The following is a 23,881-nucleotide window of genomic DNA, read 5'->3' on the forward strand; positions in this document are numbered from 1 at the left end:
GGAAGAAGCCACAGGCATGGTTTATTTTTTGTACACACTTATCATATAAAATAAACCAATGCATTACTAGGAAACACATTACGTGAGTTAATTAAATGTTAAACTCAAGTCAAGTGTGTTTGGGGGACTAAGTGTCACTGTAAAAATTGCCAGCTGACACAAGTGTGTATGAGCTGATGCGTCTCGCGAAGCCATGTCTAGAGTCCAAGAGGCCTTTCAGACATTTCACATTTCACTTTCCAGCCAAAGTGCTTTACTGACATGGGAGACATTTGTTTACATTGCCAAAGCCAGTGTAAACATTACAAAAAGTGGTAGTTCAGACTATTACAGTGTGATAACTCCCCTTGGACTGCTGTTCTGTTACAACATGAAATCATGACGTAACACAATAAAATGTTGATAGCGAGGAACAAGTTTAAACCCCTGGACGCCAAGTAGAGTCCACTGAGATTATAAACACAGACACATGTTTTTCTGTCAGTATATGCAGTGTACACAAATGCAGCCCCATATTTGGCATTTGCTAGCCTAAATACTGTTGATCTGAAGAGTTTAGATTGTTGTTGTGTTTCTCAAACTGTAACTGAGAATCAATTTCCATTTTAAATAAGGATTTTGTTATACACTCTAAAAAGAAATGGTTCAAGGGGTTCTTTAGATTGAAACTGTGAGGGAACCCTTTATTTTTTCTTCCAAAAAGCCATTTTAAATGGAACAGTTTGAAAATCATTTTTCGGGTAGATTTTTGAATGGGTAGTTGTTCATATGTTCCTTTTAGTAAAAAGTAAAAATAGTCATATATAACACCCTTTGACATTTTTCCTTGATTAACTCAGGGTTCGCCCACAGTTTCAAATAACTTTTTCTTTTTAGAATGTATTGTCTGGGATTGGCTTAATATAATAAGGTCCTTGAATGTAAAGTCATTTCAATCTTGCCTAGCCTCTCGTGCCCTGATCCTCCTTTTTCCTCTTTGCCCTGTCCATTCTTTATTCTCTTCCTCTCCCACACCCCTTCCCTCCTTCCCCCCTCCCTCCCTTCCTGTCTCCCACCTGTTTTCTCCCTTCCGCCTTCTCTTCCTCTTCATACCCTGTGAAAATTCACAGTCCTCCAATGTGTCACTCTCTCTCTCACACACACACACGAACACACCCATGTTCTGGAGACCGATTGCTCAGGTTTCCAGGTCTCCATGGGGACATTTGGACCAAACGAAGACGTGAATTCACACACTCAATATTGAATACATGAGAGCAGCCAGATAATATGAACGCGTGGAAAAAATCGTTGCCTTAACTGGCCGGAATGCAGCGGATGAATGATAAAGGTCTTCGTCGCAAATCCACTAGATAGCAGTGAATAGGGTACTTGCTATTAGCCTAGACGTCTCTCTCTCTCTCTCTCTCTATATATATATATATATATATATATATTCGGTCTCGTGGGCAGTAGCATATCGCTGTATCCAAATCCAAAATAGAAATCCTCCGCTGACATGATTCCTGACTCATTCAATGGAAGATCAATATGTTTTGCGGAATCAGTAATAACCACACACTAGGTGCGTTATTGCACACACCACATAGCGAACTATTTCAGTGAAATTTGCGTGGTCACTCCGTATAACCATCAGAGGTGGGGAAACCTGATGCAAAATACCAAAGAACAAAAAGGTATGACTAGTGACATTCAGCCCACATACTGCTTTCAAATCAGAAATAGAAGATATTTATCAAAATGACAGCGGTCAGACAGTCCAGAGACTGTTTTTTCTCAAGTTATGTACCAGGACCCCTCCCCTCAAGAATAGGAATAAACTCATATAAATATAACGAATAGAACATAGGTCCCAAATCAATTAGCCTATTCGTGCGTCCTATTCATGCCATTTACATTAACTGAATCATCCTAACCTATCTGAAATGCGAAATAGAGGTAGAACACTTTTGAACAACCGAACCCTGTAGATAACACACCTAGCCTATTTATAGACGTTTGACCTCTTATCGAAGCCTGAGCAAGGACTGACAGCTGCCGCTTGACCTCTATCGTGCAGCTTCCTAGTAACCAAATGACGCCAAAGGTAGTTTGGCGCTGAAGCTTCCTTGCTGTTGGACCGGTGACAATTCCATATTTGGAAGCTGTGCGATGACGAAACAGCTGAGATGTTGCCGCGGTGTTAATGCTGATGAACGCTGGGGCTAGATGGGGGAAGTGCCGCTATTCTCTGCGGCTGCGCGTTCACGTCATGGCTTTTCCACTGTGCGCCCCCGGGGAACTCACAATCGGGGCGGATGTGCCTTATATGGATGTTTGAGGTTGGTGCTAAGGAAAAAAATTGAAAGGGAGAGAAAGAGAGAGAGGAAGACAGTGGAAGAGGAAGAGGAAAAAAAAAAAAACAGAAACTCCCTGGAAACAACTTAGATACCACCCACAGATTCCTGAGAATTGCTGATTATAGTGTAACTGAACCTTGTTGCACAGTGTGATTCAAATAAAAAAAAAAACTCAACACAGTTATCTAAAAGCGAACACAAACATTTTGGGGGAATACTATAACCTAGCAGACATAGGCCTATGAGTTATTGTTTTTGTTTCTGTATGACCAGTATTTGTTATCAAATTTGCTGTGTGGAAATTTGATTATCACTTTTATTCTATTCTATTTTATTCTGATATTCACATTATGATGTCAGCTTCAAATCAGTTAGGCCTAACTTCAAGAACATGTTATTATTATGCTAATATAGATGAACATATACATGTTCGGCATTATATTTTCAGTTGTTTATAAATTCCAAACTGCCTATTATTTCCAACAAGATTGTCTATAATTTTGTTTTACAATACATGCAGGCTAGAATATTATTTTATTGTGTTTACGGATAGGTAGACACTACACTCAAAAAAAGGTTATATTTGGAACTTAAAGGGGTTCACCTGTCCCCAAACGGAAACCCTTCAAAGCACTTTTTTCCCCCTAGACCCCTTTCCACCGAAGATTATACATGATGGAACCCCAGTGTTCTACACTGAACAAATGTGACTTTCCTGGAATCTCCAACAGAATTGGTGTCGACAGATCTTTGCGTTTCCTACAATACAGGTACAACAGGTTATTACAATAGGAAGCAGCCTTGGTTACATGCGTGGAGCAGTAAAGTAGTGACATATGTTGTAGCTCTAGCAGTTCTGGGCGGGGCGTCTTTGGTCTGTCACCATGGAGGAATGAAGCGGTTCAAACCTCGTTACGTCAGAGTGGAAATATAACAACGCCCTGTTACTCACGAGCTCTCATTACCGTGTTGTACAGCTGGTGAAAGTAGTAAGCTGACCTCGAGAAGAATTCAACACACGAACTGAAACTACTACAGAAGCACTTGTAGATGAACTACTATCTCAGGAAAAGTATCTTGTAACCTGTAAGTTCGTAACTCCAAGTGCCAACTGTCAACAGAACCGTGCGCTTTTTACGCATAGTCTAATAGCCTAACCAAGAAGTATGGACGTGAGCGCCGAAGCAAAGAGAATAATGGCCGTGTCCATAAGCAAGCTGTACGCTTCCCGAACCCAGCGAGGAGGTATGAGGCTACACCGGTGCCTTTTGCTCTCCGTGGTCATGCGTTCCGCCCGGGACCTGTACCACTCTGCCTGCCTGGCCAAGGAGAGGGAGGAATTGGGAACCGCACAACCAGTCCCGGTAACGGCTACAGAGGAAAAGGGGGAGGCGATGGATACAACTACCAGCGGAGACCAAGTCGATATGTCTCGGGTCGAGACAGAACCCGAGCCGTCCCTGACCCCAACGTTAACTGAGGAGATTCAAACATCCAGTGACCCTGAATCCACTCAGGGCCCACCAAAACCCGCGAAGATTAGTGGAAAGAACACGGTGGAGGATAAAGAGAACCGCAGTCCTGTGAGCCCCGACAGGCATTCCAGGAAACGCCGGGGAAAGGCGTCCGTGGCACCAGACTTTCTCCCTAGCAAGAGGGCCAGACTCTCATTGGAGCTGGGGGAGGAGAGGGCGATCAGAACCGGTCAAAGGAACTGTTGCCGCTCCGGGGACTCTCTTATTACCATGTCACTAAACTCAAACCGGGCCATCGCAGCGTTCTGAACTGAAAAGAAACGGCTCCAAATTGAGATCTGTTGATGAAACCTTTAAACCCCTGGTAAAAACACCGGACGGGTCAGGAGGAAGCTGACTTACATCGGCAAGCCCGGAACAATGGGATTACCGGGGCCAGGTTACGACGTCTCTCGCCTCGCGGCCAAACGGTTACAAGCTAGAACTGGGTCTCAGCCGGTGCTCGACGAGAACAACAGGGCGTAGAGAGAGAAAAAATATCAAACAGAAAGAGCGATAGGAAGATAACAACGCCCAAACTAGATCTAGACCTTCAGACTCGAACAGAGCTGAGTGACTTTCGGAAAGTTTGAGGAAGTGGTAAAACTCATGAGACAAAAAGTGTTTCTGTGGTGAGTAAGGAAAAAGTTCCAATGCTGACGCATACTTTCGGAGGGGTGACTCATGAAGCACGAGACTGATAACACATGTTAAGTTGTATTTGTAACTGTCAGCCACTGGGAAATAACCTACTCTGCTGGTTTAAACTACAAAAACAATGGGTGAATTTGCCTTGATGTACACATGAATGACATTTTGCCAGAGAGTCTGCTGATTATCCTAAGTACTGTTGTTATGGTTTAGGGAACTGGTGAACATTTTAGGCTACTGTGGCCTAGTGAAATGGTGCTCAACATTAAGAGGCATTGTGTCCAAGTGTCACATTGTCAAATGGCATTTAAATAATTATAATTTAAAAAAATTAAGTGTGAACAGTCTGAAATGTACTGCACAGACAATGCAACTCATATGTGAAATGATATAAGCCATTTATTTAAAATAAACTTTAATAAGAGATTGTTATTTTTATACTCTTCGGTTTTAAACTGTCAGATATGTAATAAACATTCTGAAATGTTTTCAATTGTTGATTTGATTTTCTATTCACCTCTCACTTAACAGTAAAAGCTGGTGAACAGCCATGTGCCACTTATCTAGGGCAAATAGATTTGTATGATCAATAAAACAAACACACACAAGTACACACAAGTATTTCCAGGGTCACATTAGGCAATACTCCCCAGGGGTCAAAGTGTTGTAACAAAATTCGAAGCATCTGCCAGGCACAACTAGAATTGTGTCACAATTCAGACAAATACCTCAATGATTCATGCTGAAATTCAGGTGAAAACACACACACACAGTAATATCTGTTGTATTGGGACATACTTCTGATTCAGTTCCTCTTACAATCACCAAATTAGTCATTAAAAGAATAGCTGGGCCCTGTTTGTAGAAGTGATCTACCTACAGTAGACGTCTCTTACGAGACAGGATTACCTGGAGTCAACTGTGAATACTTGGGTGCCAGCGCAACGCAACATACCTGACCAACATACCAGCTGTCTCCATGGAGACAACCATTCAACACAGCTCTGGATGTGCTCGGCAGCTCTGCCAGCATGTGTCAATCAACCACTACGGCTTACGGTGTGATTTTATTCCCCATCCGAGCCTGTACTATAAACCATGTAGACTCCTCATATTCAACTCGGACGCCAGGTCTCCTGCTTTGTTTTATTATCCCCCTCTAGCCTTTGGACTGATTTAGACCCGGGCCACATAATGGAGGTAATGATCAGGTGGGACAGAGAACCAGCAGGCTCCGGGCCTGGTAAGGTAAGAGTTGACAAGCCCTGGTCTAGGGAAGGTGCACTTCAGTGTCCCGTGATGTCGTTTTATTACTTACACCAGGCAGGGTTTCTTAAATCTTTTCATCCTGAGACCCAGGAGAAAACAAAACATCCTCCCTTGACCCCAAATCCTGTCCACGGATTGTTGTCATTTTTAACCCACCTCGTACATGGGCGTGCTTTGGGTGCAGAGCTATAGCTTTAGAAACCCTGATGTTGGGGCATCTATCTCCCTGCCAGGCAGCCAGTCAAGGGCTATATTAAGATCTGCACTGGCTGGTCATCACTGTGAGAAGGGGGTGGGGGGGTGGGGGTTGCGTCAGTGCAGGGTGTGCATTGTTACTGCGACGGACGTGCTTTCCCTGTCACGAATAATATAGAAAGACTATGAAGGCAGCAGTGGTGCATTAGGTAGTGTTGTGTTTAGCGTGTTGGTGTTTAGCGGGTGCAACGAGTCCTTCGTAAGTCACAATTTCCAGCCTTGTGACGCAGTCTTTGTGTCAGGTTAGCCGTGAGAGGGAAGACTCCGGGGCTGAATTCAGTCAAACCCACGTCGCTGCGTTTGCGCAGGTCTTTTTGCAGTGGTCAAATGAACTCACGGAGGGGTCCTGGGTACAACTCCGGTCTTTCGACGAATCCCGGTCAGGTCGTTACAACAGACAGATTAATGATGTGTCTGACAGATTAAAGACAGATTAAACTAGGGAAATGGGTCTGCCCGTGTGAATACAGACTCAGGGCGTGGCGTGTGTCGTAACAATAACAACGCATCTTCTGTGCACTGGGGCGAATGTGTGTTCAGTTATGTGACAGACTGACAAAGAATGTGTTTATGTGATTAAGCGTGAGTGCGTATGCATCCTAACGCCGTGTACGGTGACCAAGTCTGTAGGCTATGTGTTTGTGTATGTGTGGTGGTGGTTGTGAGTGTGTGTATGATCGTTTGTTATCAGCATGGTGACTGTGTGTGTGTGTGTGTGTGTGTGTGCGTGTGTGTGTGCGAAAATAGAGGAGAGAGTGCAGAGGCTGGCTGGCCGGAGGAGCAGAGCGGGAAGAGGGAGACAGGAAATGATGCTTAGAGTTGGGGAAGCTGTGGTGAAATGCGTAGGTGGAGTGTATTTTGAGACTGGTCTGCTGCAGGGCAAAACCTCTGAACACATCTGGCCCTGGGGGAGGGGGATGTGTGTGGGGAAGAGGGATGAATTGGGGAGGGTGTGTGTTTCTAGCCAATTAAGCACTTTGAAATATATTTATATACTGTATATACTCTATAGACACTGTATATTTATTGATATTTATTGATGGAGGGACAATGTCTGTAAGTGTATATTCTTTTAGTGTCTAAATTTGTGCTCACATAGTGGCGTGCACATGCAAATCAGTTATTTAAATACTTTTCTTTCAATCATAAATTGCCACGTAATTGCCATTTAATTTTTCTCTTCATAATTCCTAACGTGACTCCTGCCCTGTATGGTTGTACTACTGTGGCACTGGACTGATATGATCTGGCCTCTGTTGGATTTGTGGGGAAAATGTCTATGTTTGTCCGTAACATCAGAGCTAGGATCAGCTTTGCCCCTCGTCACTCTTGTGCTTCACCGTCAGGTGACTGAAAACTGACCCCAGAGCAGTGTCTAGTGGAATTGCAGAATGGTGGTGTGAGAATATTTATAATGGTGTTGTGCTATTATGATGTTATATGTTGATGGTATTGTAATAATGTATAGATATATCTATTAATAGAGCGACTATGTATTTGTTTGCATGTATGGAAGCGAATATGAGAGAGAGAAGCACATAAATCCTGTAGATTTTCTGGATGACATCATTCTTGGCGTTTCCCCTGGGCAGTTTGTGTAGTCCGTGCGCGTGTGTGTAATGTGGTCCAGTAATTGTCGAATGAGCACTTACGTAGGAGCAAGGAGGAAAGGCATGGAGGGGGAGAACGACAGAGGAGCAAAAAGGACATTAAAGGGTGACGGAGGAGGGGAGGGGGGAGTGGGGGAGGAGTGATGATGTCAGTAAAACCGTGAGGATAGAGGAAGGATGAACAAGGGGGAGGAGGGCGGGGGTTGTGGATTCACGTGGCCAGGGGTGATATGGGAAAGCCTACCCAACATGTGCTGCACATTGTTAAGAAATAACATAGACACCCCTATAGAAGAGTATGTATTTTTCACTTTGCACAAAACAAACCCATTTACGTCTTAACAAGATCAGACCGGAAGCAGGCAAGGGAAGATTCAGTGTTTACTGAGTTCATTCTGTGTGTGTTATATGTCCCCAAGTAAACAGAGGACAGAATGTGTGCGTGTGTAACACACATTCTGATAAATGAAGACAAAGGGTTGGTAACTTAGACTTTCAGTGTGTGTGTGTGTGTGTGTGTGTTGGCTATGTAATAAGTAGAGACTGAGCAGAGGTAGAATGCATTCTCTCAGGTTTTATTCAGGTTCCTTAGGAAGAGTTCTGTTTGGAGTTACAAAATGCACTGGTAGAAATAGCAGAGAGATAGATAAAGAGAGAGAAAGAGAGGGATTTCATAGCTGGAATAACGGGACACATAATCACCAGAATCAACAGGCAGCTCTCAAGACTCTCAATCAAGGGATTTTAGTTTTTCTTTAAATAGGGAAAAATGTATTCCTTCGTTCCATGTTGATCTTTTCTTCATTTTTTGTAATGTAATGCTTCAACATTATGTTTAAACTGTTAAATCATCTATCTCCCCACCATTGCAGTTCCCCCTTTAGTGAAATAACTGGCAAATAGTATCAAACAAAAAACATTCTTTGCATCACCAAGGTTCTTCTTTGAAATAATTTTTTGTCTGTTTTTTTTGTCCAAAGCTTTTTTACCCCCAGTTTTTTTGTTTTTCAAAAATAGAAGAAAAAAGGAACACATTGCTCTTAAAAACATCTATCTATATATATTTATACATATATACTTTATTTTTTTTTCTCTTTATATTCATTTCTTTTTTTAATTCCTGAAGTTGACTTATTTAACCCCACGTAATGGCATGCACGTTGCACATGCAAATCAGTTATTTAAATACTTTACTTCTTTAAATCTTAAATTGCCATGTAGTTATGCATTTTATTTTCTCTTCATACTTCCTAACGCGACTCCTGCCCTGTATGGTTGTACTACTGTGGCACTGGACTGATATGATCTGGCCTCTGTTGGATTTGTGGGGAAAACAATGTCTAGGATCAGCTTTTCCCCTCGTCACTCCTATGCTTCACCGTCAGGTGGTAAACACGGAAAACTGACCCCAGAGCAGTGTCTAGTGGGACAGAATAATGGCAGTGTGACGATATTGATAACTTGATGGTACAGTGATAAATATGATGTGATAACTCAATGTTATAGTGATAACTTGACAGTATTGTGATATGTGATAATGGCGTTGTGATAATGAAACCGTATGGAATTGAGAATGATGGGGCCTTGAGGGTTTCCATAGTGACAGTAGAAGACACTCCACTCTCTCATAGGGAATTAATTCCATCCACGGTCGCTGAGAATCCTTGGGTGTGTGCTAAAACGTGCGCGCGCTCAAACACACACACACACACACACACCCACAATGCCCCTACACAGACTAACTGATGCTTCCAAACACAGGCACACACAGATGTGATACTCACCCAATCTCTTGCGAAAAACATCATGACAACAGACACACTGCGTTATGCTATGACGGCCACTGTACATTCACATGTAGCTTAATGCCGAATGACTCTCGAAGCTCCAGTTCACCACCATGTGTTGCCGTGTGTTGTGACGTGTGTGCATGGCGTGTGACACGTGTGTGTGGCGTGATGTGTGGGTGGAGAATGAGTGAAAATGAATTTAAGCAATGACCACTGAATTAGACATCCGAGTAGAGAAAGACACAGTGAAGAAGAGAGCCGGTTGATGGAGTGATTGTTTCAGAAGGTTTATGGAAGATGTACACAAGAGGAGTTTACAGAGCCAATGTACAGGGAGAGGAAGAGAGGAGGACAGACCCAATAAAACGATCATCTACTCCCTGCAGCCCCCCCCCCCCACCCATCCCCACCCCCACCCCCACCGCCAGACACCACCAGTCAATTACAGACTGAGGTGCTGGGAAGACTAGGTGAGCTGCTGAGAGAAAACAGCATGGAAACAGTGGGCTCACCGCAGTGGGGGAATCTGTCTACCAGTGGGGGAATCTGTCTACATAAAAGAGGTTGGCTACACCTGTACAGTGTAAGGCACTGAAGAAAACACTGTCGATGTGAGACCACATATACACACGCACGGACACGCACGCACAGACACACCACGCACAGACGGACACGCACGCGCACGGACACGCACGCGCACGGACACACACAGGGAATGTCTCACTGTCATTCCGGAAAACCCACCACTGACACGTTTGGTGTTCCGCCCGGTCTGAAATGAGCCGGGTGGATGTCAATGAGAAAACGGTGGCCAATGACATCATGACGACGGCTGTGTTGGTGAGGGGAAGTAGGCGGAGCTTAGAACGTGAACGTTCCAGTGCCACTTGTGAAATTATGCGACTGGTGACAGTCCTAATCAACCTGACCAGGGCCTGTTCAGAAGAGGTGCCAATGCCGGCAGAAACACCCAGAAGTAAATGCATCAGGTAGAACGGACATACTTGCTGTAGTCTGATAGAAAAAGGATCTACCGCCCCCCCCCCCCCCCCAGAACGTTTCACCTCAGCTAAACGTACCCCCTGCTGTTCCCCCCTCTGACCTCTTCAACCCTAGATGCATGCACACACCTGGTGCTGTACAAAGGAGCCAGCGCCACTGCAGTGGTGCCTGGTTCTTAGAGGAGCCCTCATTTGGGTTTCAACACGTTCCACTAGCTTCACACATTAACTGTTTACACAATTTCACAGGCGCACAACTAACATGACAAAGTGAGTGGGGTTGGGTATGTTTTTTCTGAGGACATCTGTAGTTTCAGAAAGGGACAAAGTGATAGAGACAATCGAATGGGTCGATTGAGAAGTCAGGTCAGAAACAGAAAAGAAAGACATCTGGTGATGTAGAATGAATGATAGAGCAAACATAACTTCCTAAACCCCCCTTTTCATAAAAAGCATCAGAGAATAAAACAGAACAAACAAAACCAACCCTATAAAATGGCTGACCATAAAATGGCTGACCATTTTATAATGGGTGAAATCTCCACGTCATGCTTTCATTCATCACCAGTCTTGTGTGCTGACGACAGCCATTTTGGATCCGCTGTTACAATTCTGGACAAGCATGGTGATGTTGCAGAGTCAAAATGGAACAGTCAGTTTCCTGCTAAATCAGTGGACACCCACAGTGTCAAGTGCAAGTAGTTGTCGGTGGCAGGTTCATGAATGGGAGGCGGCTGAGGAGGTTCAGAGTCTGTGATGCGGTTTAAGAGGAGGGTCGACTTCACAAAAGCCCATGCCAGATAATAAACCATACAACAACACAATCCCTGGGCCTATACTCTATGTTTTCATATTTTTATATTAAGTGATATAACTGGATAACTGCCCCGGAGCGGCTATTATATAGTGTAGATTCTAACTATCTAACTATTTATCTATCTCTAGAGGGACCTGAGAAGTAAAACGCCATTTCATCTGAAACTGGTCGAAGGAGATCCCCAAGATGGCCGCTGATGGGCCCGACACAAAATGGCCGCCGTATCAATTCTAGTTTCCATTCCCATCTCTTCCTGGCTTTAACTCACTGTTCTAACTAACTAATAAGAAGCCCAGACCATAGAGTACAGCCTTGCTCTGAGGCCCTACCTGATGACAGCGACCAGGACTCTTTAAGGCGTAGTGTGGTTGATCATGATCTCGTCAGCTATAAGGGGGGGGGGGGGGGGGGGGGGGGCGGATGGCGAGGGTAAGGTGAAGGGTGTAGATGTGACTCTGAAACAGAAGGCACTGAGGCTCTGGGTTTTTGGGTAGATGTACATCCCTACGACGTAGGCACCCTTATACCCCGTCTCTTTCTACCTTACAGGGAGGGCACGGCGGTGTGTACGCCCCCGTTCCTAAAAGTGCCCCCCCTTCCCTGTTCACTACACCACGCGACTCTAAGCCTACGATTGGACAGCTTGGGGAAAGGCTAACGGGCAGAGGAAATTCTGCAGGGAAGGGGCGCTATGAAGGGACAATGTGAGTGATGGTGCTAAACGACGTGGGCGCACGCTATGTCTCCGTCCATCTACAGTCACATATACCCTGACACGGAGGACACATACATCTCGTAGCGCATTCGTAATGGCGCAGCCACGTCCCTCCGAAGCTAATGGCGAAGTAGAAATTAACGTCGAGTCAGTTCTGCATAGAGTTCTTTGTGGGTTATCGTGTTGCCACGCCGACACGGTGCAATTTGAATCGGCGCGGCTGATCTCAATGGATATTTCGGAGCGTTCGCTATTTGACCTACAGTGTTTGAAATTAATAGTCTGTTTTTCTCTCTTTAATATATAAACCTCTACATATCTTCATATCTATATGGTATCTATTGTCCTAGCATTTTGAGAGGGAGAATATATGGCAATCTACAAATAACTGTAATCATAACAAAATAGACATTCATCCAAACATCGAAACAATCATGTTGGGGGTCCCGTCTGAAGAAGGATCTAGAATATCCTAGAATGGTTGGAGAATGTCCTCCTCTAGTGCGGCGACGCTAGCAGCTCAACAAGAAGATGGAAAATAAAATCAGAATGACAGTGAGACGAAGTAGCTCGTGTGAGGGAATGTGATGTGGAGCCTTTTCACAGCTGGTTTCACAGAGATTAGGAAAAAGGACTCATCTTAGTGTCTGTGAAGTTATGGCATCTGTGACAGCGGGGACAGCAGGTTCTATCCATCTAGAGCCCTCTTTCTCTCTTTATGGCATGGGACACTGTGTGGAGAGTTTAGGCAGAAAAAGCCCGTCCCAGCCTTGTTATAAAACGTTCTGACTGTTGGTTGGTCGCTTAGTTCCGCTATTTCTGGGGCCCACTCAGCTAGACAGGACGTTTTGGAACATGTATGTAGAACAAACTCGCACCCATGCAGTAAGAGGAACCAGGTTCGCTCTTCAGAACGTTTCTATGTGCAATTTTGGCTACTGAACGTGGCCCTGGTTACCCATCACACCTGTGTCTACCACATAGGTAAACTATCAGAGGTAGAGGGCGGCGTTCCAGAACGCTACATGGTTCTATCGGTGTTGCTCACAATCAGAACCCAACATCCAACCCCTCCCTGAAGCGTTTATGCTTGTTGCATGTATCAGACCCGGATAAAAGCCTTTTTTTTTTTTTCCAAACAGTTTTGAACCATTTTGAACTGAACTCATGGAAAAGAAAGAAGACTGGAAACAAAAAGCACACATCAGATTGAAACTCCAAAAAACATGGCAACATATCTACGGCAGACAACTCTATCATCATATTTGTCATCATTTCATCATAATCATTATCCTCATCATCGTCGTTTTGCATTGACATTGATTAGTATTTATAAGACTATCAGTATCATTAACAATAAAACATTTTTTTTGAATGAATGTGAAGTTCTCTCTCCTCATAGCTCTCTAAATTCTCCTTCATACCTCAAAAACAACTTAGTACAATTTAGGAGCATCTTACTAACTTTAAGATTAGAAAATGGTAGCTTTAAAACCCTATTGGGTGGAAATTAAAAGTAACAGAAGTCCTTAGGGTTAACTAGAACTAAAATGTCTTCTACAGCTCCACAAATAAAGTATAATGATAGTCATGGAGACTGTGTGAGAGAGAAAGAGAACTTCTTCAATTAAACCTAAAATGTTAAGAATCTCTATAAACCCAATAATGTCCCCCATTTTCCCAACATTAGATTTTCTCTCTAGTTATTTTTTTTTTTTTAATTCATTCATGCAGGTTTTTCCATCATTGTTCTGACATAAGTTTGATTCCATACTGGATTAACAGAGGCTTGAGCGAATGCAACAGAAGAACCAAGCTCCAATGTCCAAGAAGAAGAACAAGAAGAAGTAATCGATAGAAGAAAGTAAAGAAACCGTGTTTCCCCTCCCTTCCCTTCTTTCTTTCTTTCCTCTCCTCCCTCCATCATTGTCCTTTACTGTCCTTTATTTTTGGCAGGATGGAGGAGAGGAGAAGGGGGGGAAGAGAAGACAGAGGCGAAAACAAGGGTCCATAACTCCGCCCCCAGCCTCTCCCCTGTGGCCCCACCCACTGAAACAGGATGTCGGGTTACACTGGGCCCCACCCACAGGAAGTGAAGTCACACTAGGCTACACCCTCAGAAAGTGAGGTCACACCAGGTCCGTCGTCAGCATTTCGTGAGTCTGTAACAGTAAACAGGAGATGATAAAACTCATCAAATATCAGCCAGCGCTGTCATTGGCTGGTTTTTGCAGTAGAGGCGGAGCTTCCTGGTTTAAGTCCAGTCCCTTTAAGGAAAGGAACATTTTAAAGTTAAAGTGGTTGTTTTTTTTCCATTTCAAAGTTAATTTTTGTTTTCTGTTCTTCAGTGTTCAAGTTAAATTTTTCCGGAGGCATAGCTTGGCGTGTGTAAGGATAGGGGGTCCTGGCTTGGGTTTTCATTTTTTTTTTTTATAACGAGTCCATTTAGTTTAGACTGAGGGCTGAATTTGTTAGCTAGCGTTTAGCTATTAGCTTCTAACACTTATCAGGCTTGTAGAGTAAAAGACAGAACAGTGACAACACTCAGGTATAGCTTAACTTAACTAACCCCCCCAACATACTAATCAGAGGTGCCTTTATTTAGAATCCACTGGCCACTAACAATATACATGCTCCTCCCTTTCATATATTATTTTGTTCTTCCTTCTACTCATTTCCATCAGCACCTCTCCGCCATCCCTCAGCTGGGCATGCTGGGAACCATGGCTGAGAGAAAGGAGTAGTTCAGCCCTCTAGTTGTCTCTCTGTCCGTCTGTGTGTTTTTCCTGCTCCGAGTTCAGAGTCCCACACGCACCTGCAAAGCCTCAACTCCTCCAACCCAATCCCTCATTCCCTAACGGCTCCATCCTTCTGTCCCTCCGTCCAAGTCTAGGGCCGAGACAAAGGTGCCGAGTTATGGAGAGACTTCACCCAATGTTCTTGTCCTCCTTTTCTTTCCTCACCCCTTCTGAATCCTGTTCTCCTTCAATCAAGTCTGCATAACGAAGAACAGAGGACGAGGGGGGGGGGGGGGGCGGGACAGAGAGTTCTCCTCTCCTCCCTCAGCCCTCTGCTCCTTTCGCTGTGCTAGCACCAGTCATCCTCGTCCGTCTCGCTGTAGGGTTCGTGCGGGCCCTTCCGGGGGCCTCTGGGACCGCCGTGGGGGCCCCGGTGTGGAGGGGGGGAACGGTGGGGGGGTCCACCCTGATGTGGCTGTTGATGTGGGGGCCCCCGTCGGTGCGGGGAGGGCGAGGATGAGCGGTAGCCGTTTGGGACTCGTCGGGGGTGCGGATGGGGGGGGGCAAGAGGCGGAGGGGGGCCCACGCCACCCCCGTGCCGGGCAGTCCTGGGGGAGCGTGGGTGCGGGTTGCCGTGCAGGTTGCCGTGCGGGTGGGGGTTGCCGTGGGGATGGGGGTTGCCTAGGCTCTGTTCGTAGGCGGGCGGCTCATGCTGCCGCTCGTACTCATAGTCGCGCTCATAGAACGGGCCGCCCTCGCTTTCCAGACTGTCCCCGGGCGGAGGGCCGCTCCAGCGTCCATGGCGGGGGGACCGGGGCGACCCGTGATGCGCCGGAGGGGACCGCGACCCCGACTGTTGCCGGGTCGACCTTGGGGACCCGTGTCGTGACCCTCCATGCTCAAGCGGGGAAACATGCCGCGACGGCGGCCGGTGGTACACCCCTCCGTCATGCTCTGGGGGGGAGAAGTGCCGGGGGGAGGGGGAGCGGAGACGTCCCGGGGGACCCACTCCAAAGTTGGGCTTGGGGTGTCTGATGGCGGGGGAGTAGGTGACGTGGGGGCGCGGCACGGCGGGTGTCTGAGGCAGTTGCCGACGGCCGCGGCGGGGGGTGGACGTTCCGGACGTGGAGGGGACCGGGCTGCCGCTCACCGAGCTACTGCCCTACAGCAAATATGGCGACAAGGCAAATCAAAAAGCACCACAAAATTAACCAACCACAGCCAACCACAAAGGAACCACGACCACACCAACCACAAAGATTTGGCAGAGTGAGAGAGATTGGAGAGTGACAAAGGAATAGATCGATTGAGGATTGTTTGATTAATAGGTAGTTAGATGGGCGGAAAGATGTATAGGTCACAGATGATGGAAAGATGGATTTATGATAGGGAGAGAGAGATACATGATATATAGAGGAAAGATAGATGCGGCAAAAAAGGCACACAGAACACACAGAAGCCACGAGAGCCACACGGAGTAAAATGGACAGAAGAAAATGACACCGAAATCAAAAATAAAAGGATAACAAAAAGAGAAATTGATATCTGTAAGAAGTGGTGGTTAACCAACAGGTAGAACTCTGAAATCAAAGCATATTGGTTAGATCGGCCCAAGCTACTTCTCATTGGCTCGAGTTCAATTTCAGCCAATTGGATGAGGAGAAAGTAGAATCCACCTGTTTCTCACTACGACAAAGGTCTCCTTCCCCTTCACAGGGATACTACAAAGAGTAACAGTGTGTATGTGTGAGACAGAGGTCATATACCGTAACAACAGTCTACATGCGTGTGTAAACAGTTTTGTGTGCACTTTCACATACATGTTGTGTGTGTGTGTGTGTGTGTGTGTATACATATGCTGGCCTGTCTCTTCTCCCGTCCGTGGTGCCCACCTGTCTGTGGCCCCGTCCATCGGGGCCTTCGCTGGGGGAACGGGACCACTGTCTGTCCCCCCGGTCATGGGTGTGCCTGTGGGTGTAGTCGTGTCGGTCGGGCCCGTAGCGGCCCTCCTTATCCACGGATCCACTGTGGTGGTGGTGGTGGTGGTGGTGCCGGCGGTCTTTGGCTCGACCACGTTCCCGCTCGCGCTCCTTTGGGGGGAGTTCACCTGACTGGGTGGTGGTGCTCAGGTCTGTACCCAACCCTGCAGGAGGAGGGCGGGACATATTTTCTATGCCATAATGTTTCCCCCGAAGACACAGTGGGGAAACCTTTTCTTTCCTCAAACGTCTCCGGGAAAACAAATATTAGACGTTTCTTTTTTACACTTCTGACTTTTTCGACACTCAGACAGCTGCAAGGTGTTGATCTCCGAAAAGTTCCTCTAAACGTTTACCTTTCTTCTTTGTTTTGTGCCTTTCTTTAAAAACGCGGAGTTTTTAATTGTCAAAGTAAAACTGCAATTAACAGCCCAACACTTATTTTGTGTAATTACTTAAATCAATCAGTGTTTAAGAGAAACAGCCTTCTATATCCTAAGTGATGCTGCTGCATTCAGAGACTTAGGTATTAGTCCTACTTCCTCCTGAGTCAGACCAACTCATGGACATCTTGTCTCGATGACTGTAATTAGCATATCATCAGTTTAGTACAATGGCTGGATGTCTCCTGGTACAGTACCCCTCTCGTAAGCAGGGAAATCAACCTTCCAAAACTGTATGGTTGGCCACTGTCAGCCATACATAGTCTTATATACTCATAGATAGCCACAGACAGTCATACATAACCATACATTCTATATTTTATACGTTTGCTAATGCAAAAATGTAAACAAAATTCAAACATGTCTCCTTAATGTTTCTTGTTCTTCGGGTCACATGTAGACAGAATGCCTGCGTACATCCCGCCCGTCTCGTAAATTACTGCCTGTATGCTCACATAATGGGTCAGTTACAACATGTCGGTCTCTAGGCATCTCAATGCGATCATCAAACACCCCCAATTTTGGCACCTGCAACATTCTTTCACATTTTCTTGATCCTCATAGTTGGTCCAAGGCAGAAATGTTCCTGTCCTTTAACTTCTTATGCTCAATTGTGATGGTGCTCACTTAAGTTCACTTTATTAGTATAAGTATTTATTAAAACTTAATGTCTTACTTGAAACTAGAAGTTTATTTGCTGAAATATGATTTGATGACCGGCTATTTAAAGGGACAGGTGTCCCCTCGAGACTTGATGTGTCATTTATGATTTCCGGTAACCAGGATAGAAAAATGTAACTTTCCCAAAATAATATATTTTTGAAATTCTGGTTGGAGGATTCATGAAAGGATAAACCTGGGCGCAACCACTTCTGTGTTTCCAACCAGAGAGCCCCATCTTTGTGTGTGTGTTCCTGTCACTACCAGAATAAAACAACAAAAACCACACGAGGAGAGGACATTTGGCCGGTCCTCACTTTAACATGAAGCTTTATCTGACCTTGGGTTAGATTTTAGCTTAGTATTAGGGTTACTGATAAGTTTAGGGCATTAGGTTGAGGTAAAAACAAGCTCTTCTTAATGGGGTGTCTGTCCTGTAGATGTGCGTGCGTGTGTGTCTGTACTGTAGATGTGCGTGCGTGTGTGTCTGTATTGTAGATGTGCGTGTGTGTGTGTGTGTCTGTCTGTACTGTAGATGTGCGTGCGTGTGTGTGTGTCTGTACTGTAGATGTGCGTGCGTGCGTGTCTGTACTGTAGATGTGCGTGCGTGTGTGTGTGTCTGTACTGTAGATGTGCGTGTGTGTGTGTGTCTGTACTGTAGATGTGCGTGCGTGTGTGTTTGCGTGGGAACATGTGTCTCTTCATCTCTCTCACCTGTGTCTGCGTCCGTGTATCTGGTCAGAGACCTCTGGGAGGTGCGATGGCTCCTGTCTCTCCTGTCCCTCCTGTCCCTATGTTGTCCCCCTCCACCCCCACCGTGCCTCCCCTCCCCCTCCACCCTCTCCAGGCTGTAGTCGTCCAGCCTCACCCCTCTCTCCCTGCCGGAGCGCCCGTGGACTAGGGAGGAGGTGGAGCGGCGCATGGGGCTGGTGTCCGTTATGGTCTGGAGGCCGGAGGCCGGACGGACGGGGCAAAATGGAGAGAGGGGAAAGAGAGAGGGGGGGATAGAGGAGGATAGAGGAGGGGAGAGAAAGGGAGAACAGATGGAAAGGAGGAAACGGTCAGAACCCTGTTTGGAAGAGTGGAAACGAGGAACGTGGAAACGAGGACAACAGGCGTAGTGTGAGAACATGTGCGTGTGTGTGTGTGTGTGATGTCTTTATTTTCATGTCTCTGTGTGGGCCAGGTAACAGAGTCCACCCCCCCCATATCAGCCCTAACTACAGACCCCCCAAGCACATCCATCTACAACATCATGCTTTCTCTCAGACAGAGAGAGGGAGGGAGAGATGGGAAGACACACACAGGAAGCCAGGGACGACATGCATCCAGACACATTAAGGCAGAACAGCGTCGGCGTCTGGAGAAAACCTCCTCCAATAGAATTCGGTGTTAACTGGCCCCGGCGGTCAGGAGTGTTCCCGGAAAAACGGAATCTCCTCGGAGGAGGACCAACCGTCACCGGCAGAACAGTGGAACATTCCGCTCAAAACCAAACCCTCAGCAACGGACACACTGGACAAGCCGTGCACACTCCTTCAGTAGCTGGCAAATTAATCACACGCGCGCACGCACACAATGTAGCACACCAGACGTTCTTGAATTACAGTGGCAATTGGGAAAGTCATAGGAAATATTTTCTCCCCCAATGTATTTGGGGTACATCTGGCCATTCTGAATCCACGGACGAGGTGGCTTGATGATTCGAAAACCAATTGGTCATTGCGGAGATTTGCTAACAGAGATTTGCTAACACCAATGACGGCGACATTGGATGCACTATTACCGGTAAGAATTATCTGAAATGGAGGGAAATGCTAAACTCTATGTCCATCAATCCTTTAATAATCACATATCAAAGACAGTTTCCCTCGTGGAGAGAGTGCTCAAGTTCCTTGTTTATCTTTTTTGTTTTTCTATTTTCAAGGCAACTTTACCAGAGGAAGGACACATTATTGTTTCAAAATGCCATGGGATGGCAGGCCTAGCCATTAAGATCCAACTCCCTCTCGCCTTCATTCAGAGCACGGAGCATCTGTTCCTTTTAATCACCTGTATTCCTGATCTCTGTCCCCATTTAAGTTACTCCAAGGGGTCTCTACAATGCATACAAGTGTTTTACAAATGTATTCTCACTGAATAACAGTTAGATGAATCAATTCGTTCTTCTTTACCTTTTAATTGTACACGTCTTTACATGGTGACAATGTCAAGGGACACCAGTTACCACGGCAATTCAAGAATTACCTTCCCACAACAAGTTGGACAGATGCATTCTGTCTTCCTGACCGGCTTCCAGATCACATCCATAACCAGGTCTCCATCCAACATACGACATATTTTTGTGATGATAAAATTAATGTAAAAGGTTATTTCTCACTTGTTTTTATGAACAGGAACAAAATAGGTCAGTGATGGGGTGCACACTGTTTTCATGAACAGACGGAAAACATTTTGACTAACGATATCAGTCACCAAAACGGAGCTAAATAGCTACTGAACTTGGCACCTGTGGTCAAGCCAACCGCTCGCCAATGTAGCGAGTAGGCTACCTAATGACCTCCATGCGGTGTGACTGAGAGTCAAACGGCCCCATCGCATCAATCATTACTTAACCAAAACAAGACCCCCCAGATAGTTGTCGGTAAGCATCCGAAATCTCATCCCCGCACACGTCCACCGCTCTGTCAAGTTCATCAAACCTTCTGTCGTCTGTAGCCCGAATCAAAACGACAAAGAAAACAATCCTGGTGTGACTCCAGAGTTCAGAAATCTAATGTTTGCACATTAAGGCATTTCCACCAACATTTCTCGCAGAGACGCCTCTTCCAAAAACCATAAGGTCCCACAGTGTTGTAAATACAAGCTGGTCTGGGGACATCCATCATGTTGCACTGCCTTGCCCTGATTCCATAAGACCTACTTTAAATGCAACATGACTTAGCTCAGAAAAACTGTGGATGGAAACCTGGTAACAGCTTGTGATGAAAAACTGTAACCAACTGTTGGCCTATCAAAAGCAGTAAACACACACACACACGCGCGCACACACACACACACAGAGCTTGTCGTATACACATGCACCACCATAACCCCGTCCCTCCGAGGTAACGCGACCAGATTGGGTCCAGCCCTATCCCCATGCTTCAGCATCTCCACCACTGACACTGTCCAGGGGCAATGCAACAGGCTTCAGCAGACAGACAGCTGGTGACAGACGGACAGACAAGCGTAACTCTCTCTAGCTGGTTAAAGACCACACTGTTAGGACAGTCACTGTAACACAGGCAGACGGGATGGGACGGGACGGGACAGGGGACTTAGGCAGCACCGAACAATACTGGGACACAAGGAGGGCCAAAAGAGAGCCAGAGAGAGACATGGAGCGAGAGACAGAGAGACACGGAGCGAGAGATAGAGAAATAAGTGGACTTAGAGAAAGAGAAGATATACATATACAGAAAGAAAGGTAAGATGAATAGATACTGTAGATATAATGTAGATAGGTGAACAATTACAGACATGACAGTGAAAGATTTAGATAGATGACAGAGAAAGATAGATGTAGATTGGTATATATAGAGCTAGATATGTATAGATATGTAATAATAGATGACAAATAGAACAAATAGATAGATTGGTATAGATGAACAGATAGACATAGATATAAACATATAGATAGTTAAGTATAGTAAGAAAAAAATGTACAATAGATGACAGAGCTGTATTTGGCGATGGTCTTGCAGCCCATTCATGCCAGTGTAGGTCTACAGTCTTGTCCCTGACATCCTTGGATAGCTCTTTGGTCTTGGCCATGGTGGAGAGTTTGGAATCTGATTGATTGATTGATTGCTTCTGTGGACAGGTGTCTTTTATACAGGTAACAAGCTGAGATTAGGAGAACTCCCTTTAAGAGTGTGCTCCTAATCTCAGCTCGTTACCTGTATGAAAGACACCTGGGAGCCAGAAATCTTTTTATTGATAGGGGATCAAATACTTACTTTATAAAAATGTTGACATGCGTTTTTCTGGAATTTTTTGTTGTTATTCTGTCTCTCACTGTTCCAATAAACCTATTATAGACTGATAACTTCTTTGTCTGTGGGCAAACGTACAAAATCAGCAGTGGATCAAATACCTTTTCCCCCTCACTGTAGATAGAGATGTAGGATAGATAGATAAATGATAGATAGATGATATACAGATAGATAAATGATATATAGATAGATAAATGAAAAATAGATAGAAACATAGATAAATTATATATAGATAGATAAAGATAAATGATATATACTGTATATAGATAGATAGATATATAGATAGACCAGTATTTGATATATGAATTGATGATGCATGTATAAAGAGAGACAGTGAGAGAGTGAGAAGAGAGAGCGACACAGGAGAGAGATACAGGGGGGAGAGATACAGGGGGGAGAGTTAGACAGTGAGAGAATGAGACAGGGAGAGAGTGAGACAGAAAGAGAGAGACAGGGAAAGAGAAAGGGAGAGAGTGAGACAGAAAGAGAGAGACAGGGAGAGAGTGAGACAGGGGTACATACACTGAGGTGGTTATTATGCCCACGGGGTCTGTGTCGTCTCCGCTGTTGTACAGGTATAGAAAGACAGAGGGATGAGTACGGAAGTTACAGGTATAGAAAGACAGAGGGATGAGTACGGAAGTTACAGGTATAGAAAGACAGAGGGATGAGTACGGAAGTTACAGGTATAGAAAGACAGAGGGATGAGTACGGAAGTTACAGGTATAGAAAGACAGAGGGATGAGTACGGAAGTTACAGGTATAGAAAGACAGAGGGATGAGAACAGGGGAAAGCGGTGGGAAAGAGGGCCAGACGGGGGGAGGGGGGGTTTGTCAACAAAGAGAAGGATGAGGAAAGGAGAGAAGAGAAGGAAGGATAACAAGTCAACAGACATGGAGGTTACAGAGGAAGAGGAGAGACAGAGAGAATCCCAGTTAATTGATAAGAGAGAGAGAGAGAGAGAGAGAATCCCAGTTAATTGATGAGAGAGAGAGAGAGAGAGAGAGAGAGAGAATCCCAGTTAATTGATAAGAGAGAGAGACAGAGAGAATCCCAGTTAATTGATAAGAGAGAGAGAGAATCCCAGTTAATTGATAAGAAAGAGAGAGAGAGAGAGAATCCCAGTTAATTGATAAGAGAGAGAGACAGAGAGACAAGGAAAGGTTGCACACTGACACGTGCGCACAAAGGTGCGTGCGTGCGCACGCACTCATACACACTTACCGCAGCGGCGTGCACACACTGTAGGACAGAGCAGTGTCAGAAACAGTCAGTGACAGGAGCACAGGTGTGCCACACGGCAGGGTCTACCAGGCTGCGCTCCAAACGACACCCCAGACCCCAGTGCACTACCTTCAAGCAAAGCCCTATGGGGCCGGGTCATCTGTAGTGCACTACATACTGAATAGGGTTTCATTTGGGATGCAGTCGTACACTTCGCCACTACAGGTGCCATTCTAAAGCCGTAAACAGAGTAATGCAACACACTCCGCTATTAAACTCTACTAAGCTTTGGTGTTAGCAAAGCCCCACCCACACACACACACACACACACACACACACACACACCAACTCTCCCTCGGGCACTCACACACGTACGCGGCTCTGGATGAGAGGGTCGGCTACATGGTTGAAATGTAAAACAGTCACACACAGTCAGGGCACTCGTGGAGACGTGTTTCTGGTAACCGGGGGAACGCGCGGACATCCGACCACAGAGAGACGTTGACGACCACGTAGAGGAGTGTGTGTGTGTGTGTGCGTGTGTGCGTGTGTGTGTGCGTGTGTGTTTCTACGGTGGATGCAGTAGGCTTGTTCCTGTAACACGCTATTCCAGATTCCTAGTGCCAATCCTCTTATTATAACCAATCAGGCTTCTGGACACAGCTGACAGACGGACAGACAGACCAAGGTTACCATGGGAATGAGCAGGATGGTGGAGTGAAGATGGGGAGCACATAGGGAGAGGGAGGGAGAGAACGGAGGGATGGAGGGTGTGTGGGGGGGGTTAAGGGGAGACTCAACTACTGCTGCCTAAATATGTTTGCTTTGGCAATAGTGG

The 23,881-nt window shown here is 45.6% G+C and overlaps 2 protein-coding genes across 2 annotated transcripts in view; one reads left to right on the forward strand and one right to left on the reverse strand.

Annotated features, from left to right (window-relative positions):
* Positions 1 to 3,286: 3,286 nt before the first annotated feature.
* ier2b (immediate early response 2b) lies at positions 3,287 to 4,992 on the forward strand. Its single transcript, XM_010872720.4, has one exon. The coding sequence runs from the start codon at positions 3,506 to 3,508 to the stop codon at positions 4,121 to 4,123; it is 618 nt and encodes a 205-aa protein (XP_010871022.1). The 5' UTR covers positions 3,287 to 3,505; the 3' UTR covers positions 4,124 to 4,992.
* A 7,161-nt stretch (positions 4,993 to 12,153) lies between these two features.
* cacna1ab (calcium channel, voltage-dependent, P/Q type, alpha 1A subunit, b) overlaps positions 12,154 to 23,881 on the reverse strand; it is a 163,386-nt gene continuing 151,658 nt past the window's right edge. Inside the window, exons 49-52 of the mRNA XM_029122526.2 lie at positions 22,341 to 22,382; positions 18,496 to 18,724; positions 16,592 to 16,842; positions 12,154 to 15,861 (exon numbers count right to left, since the gene is read on the reverse strand). Coding sequence (XP_028978359.2) covers positions 15,049 to 15,861; positions 16,592 to 16,842; positions 18,496 to 18,724; positions 22,341 to 22,382 — 1,335 coding nt within the window. The 3' untranslated portion in view covers positions 12,154 to 15,048. The remainder of the gene's footprint in view (positions 15,862 to 16,591; positions 16,843 to 18,495; positions 18,725 to 22,340; positions 22,383 to 23,881) is intronic.

Source organism: Esox lucius, chromosome 9, assembly GCF_011004845.1.
Source record: "Esox lucius isolate fEsoLuc1 chromosome 9, fEsoLuc1.pri, whole genome shotgun sequence".
Taxonomy (NCBI): Eukaryota; Metazoa; Chordata; class Actinopteri; order Esociformes; family Esocidae; genus Esox; species Esox lucius.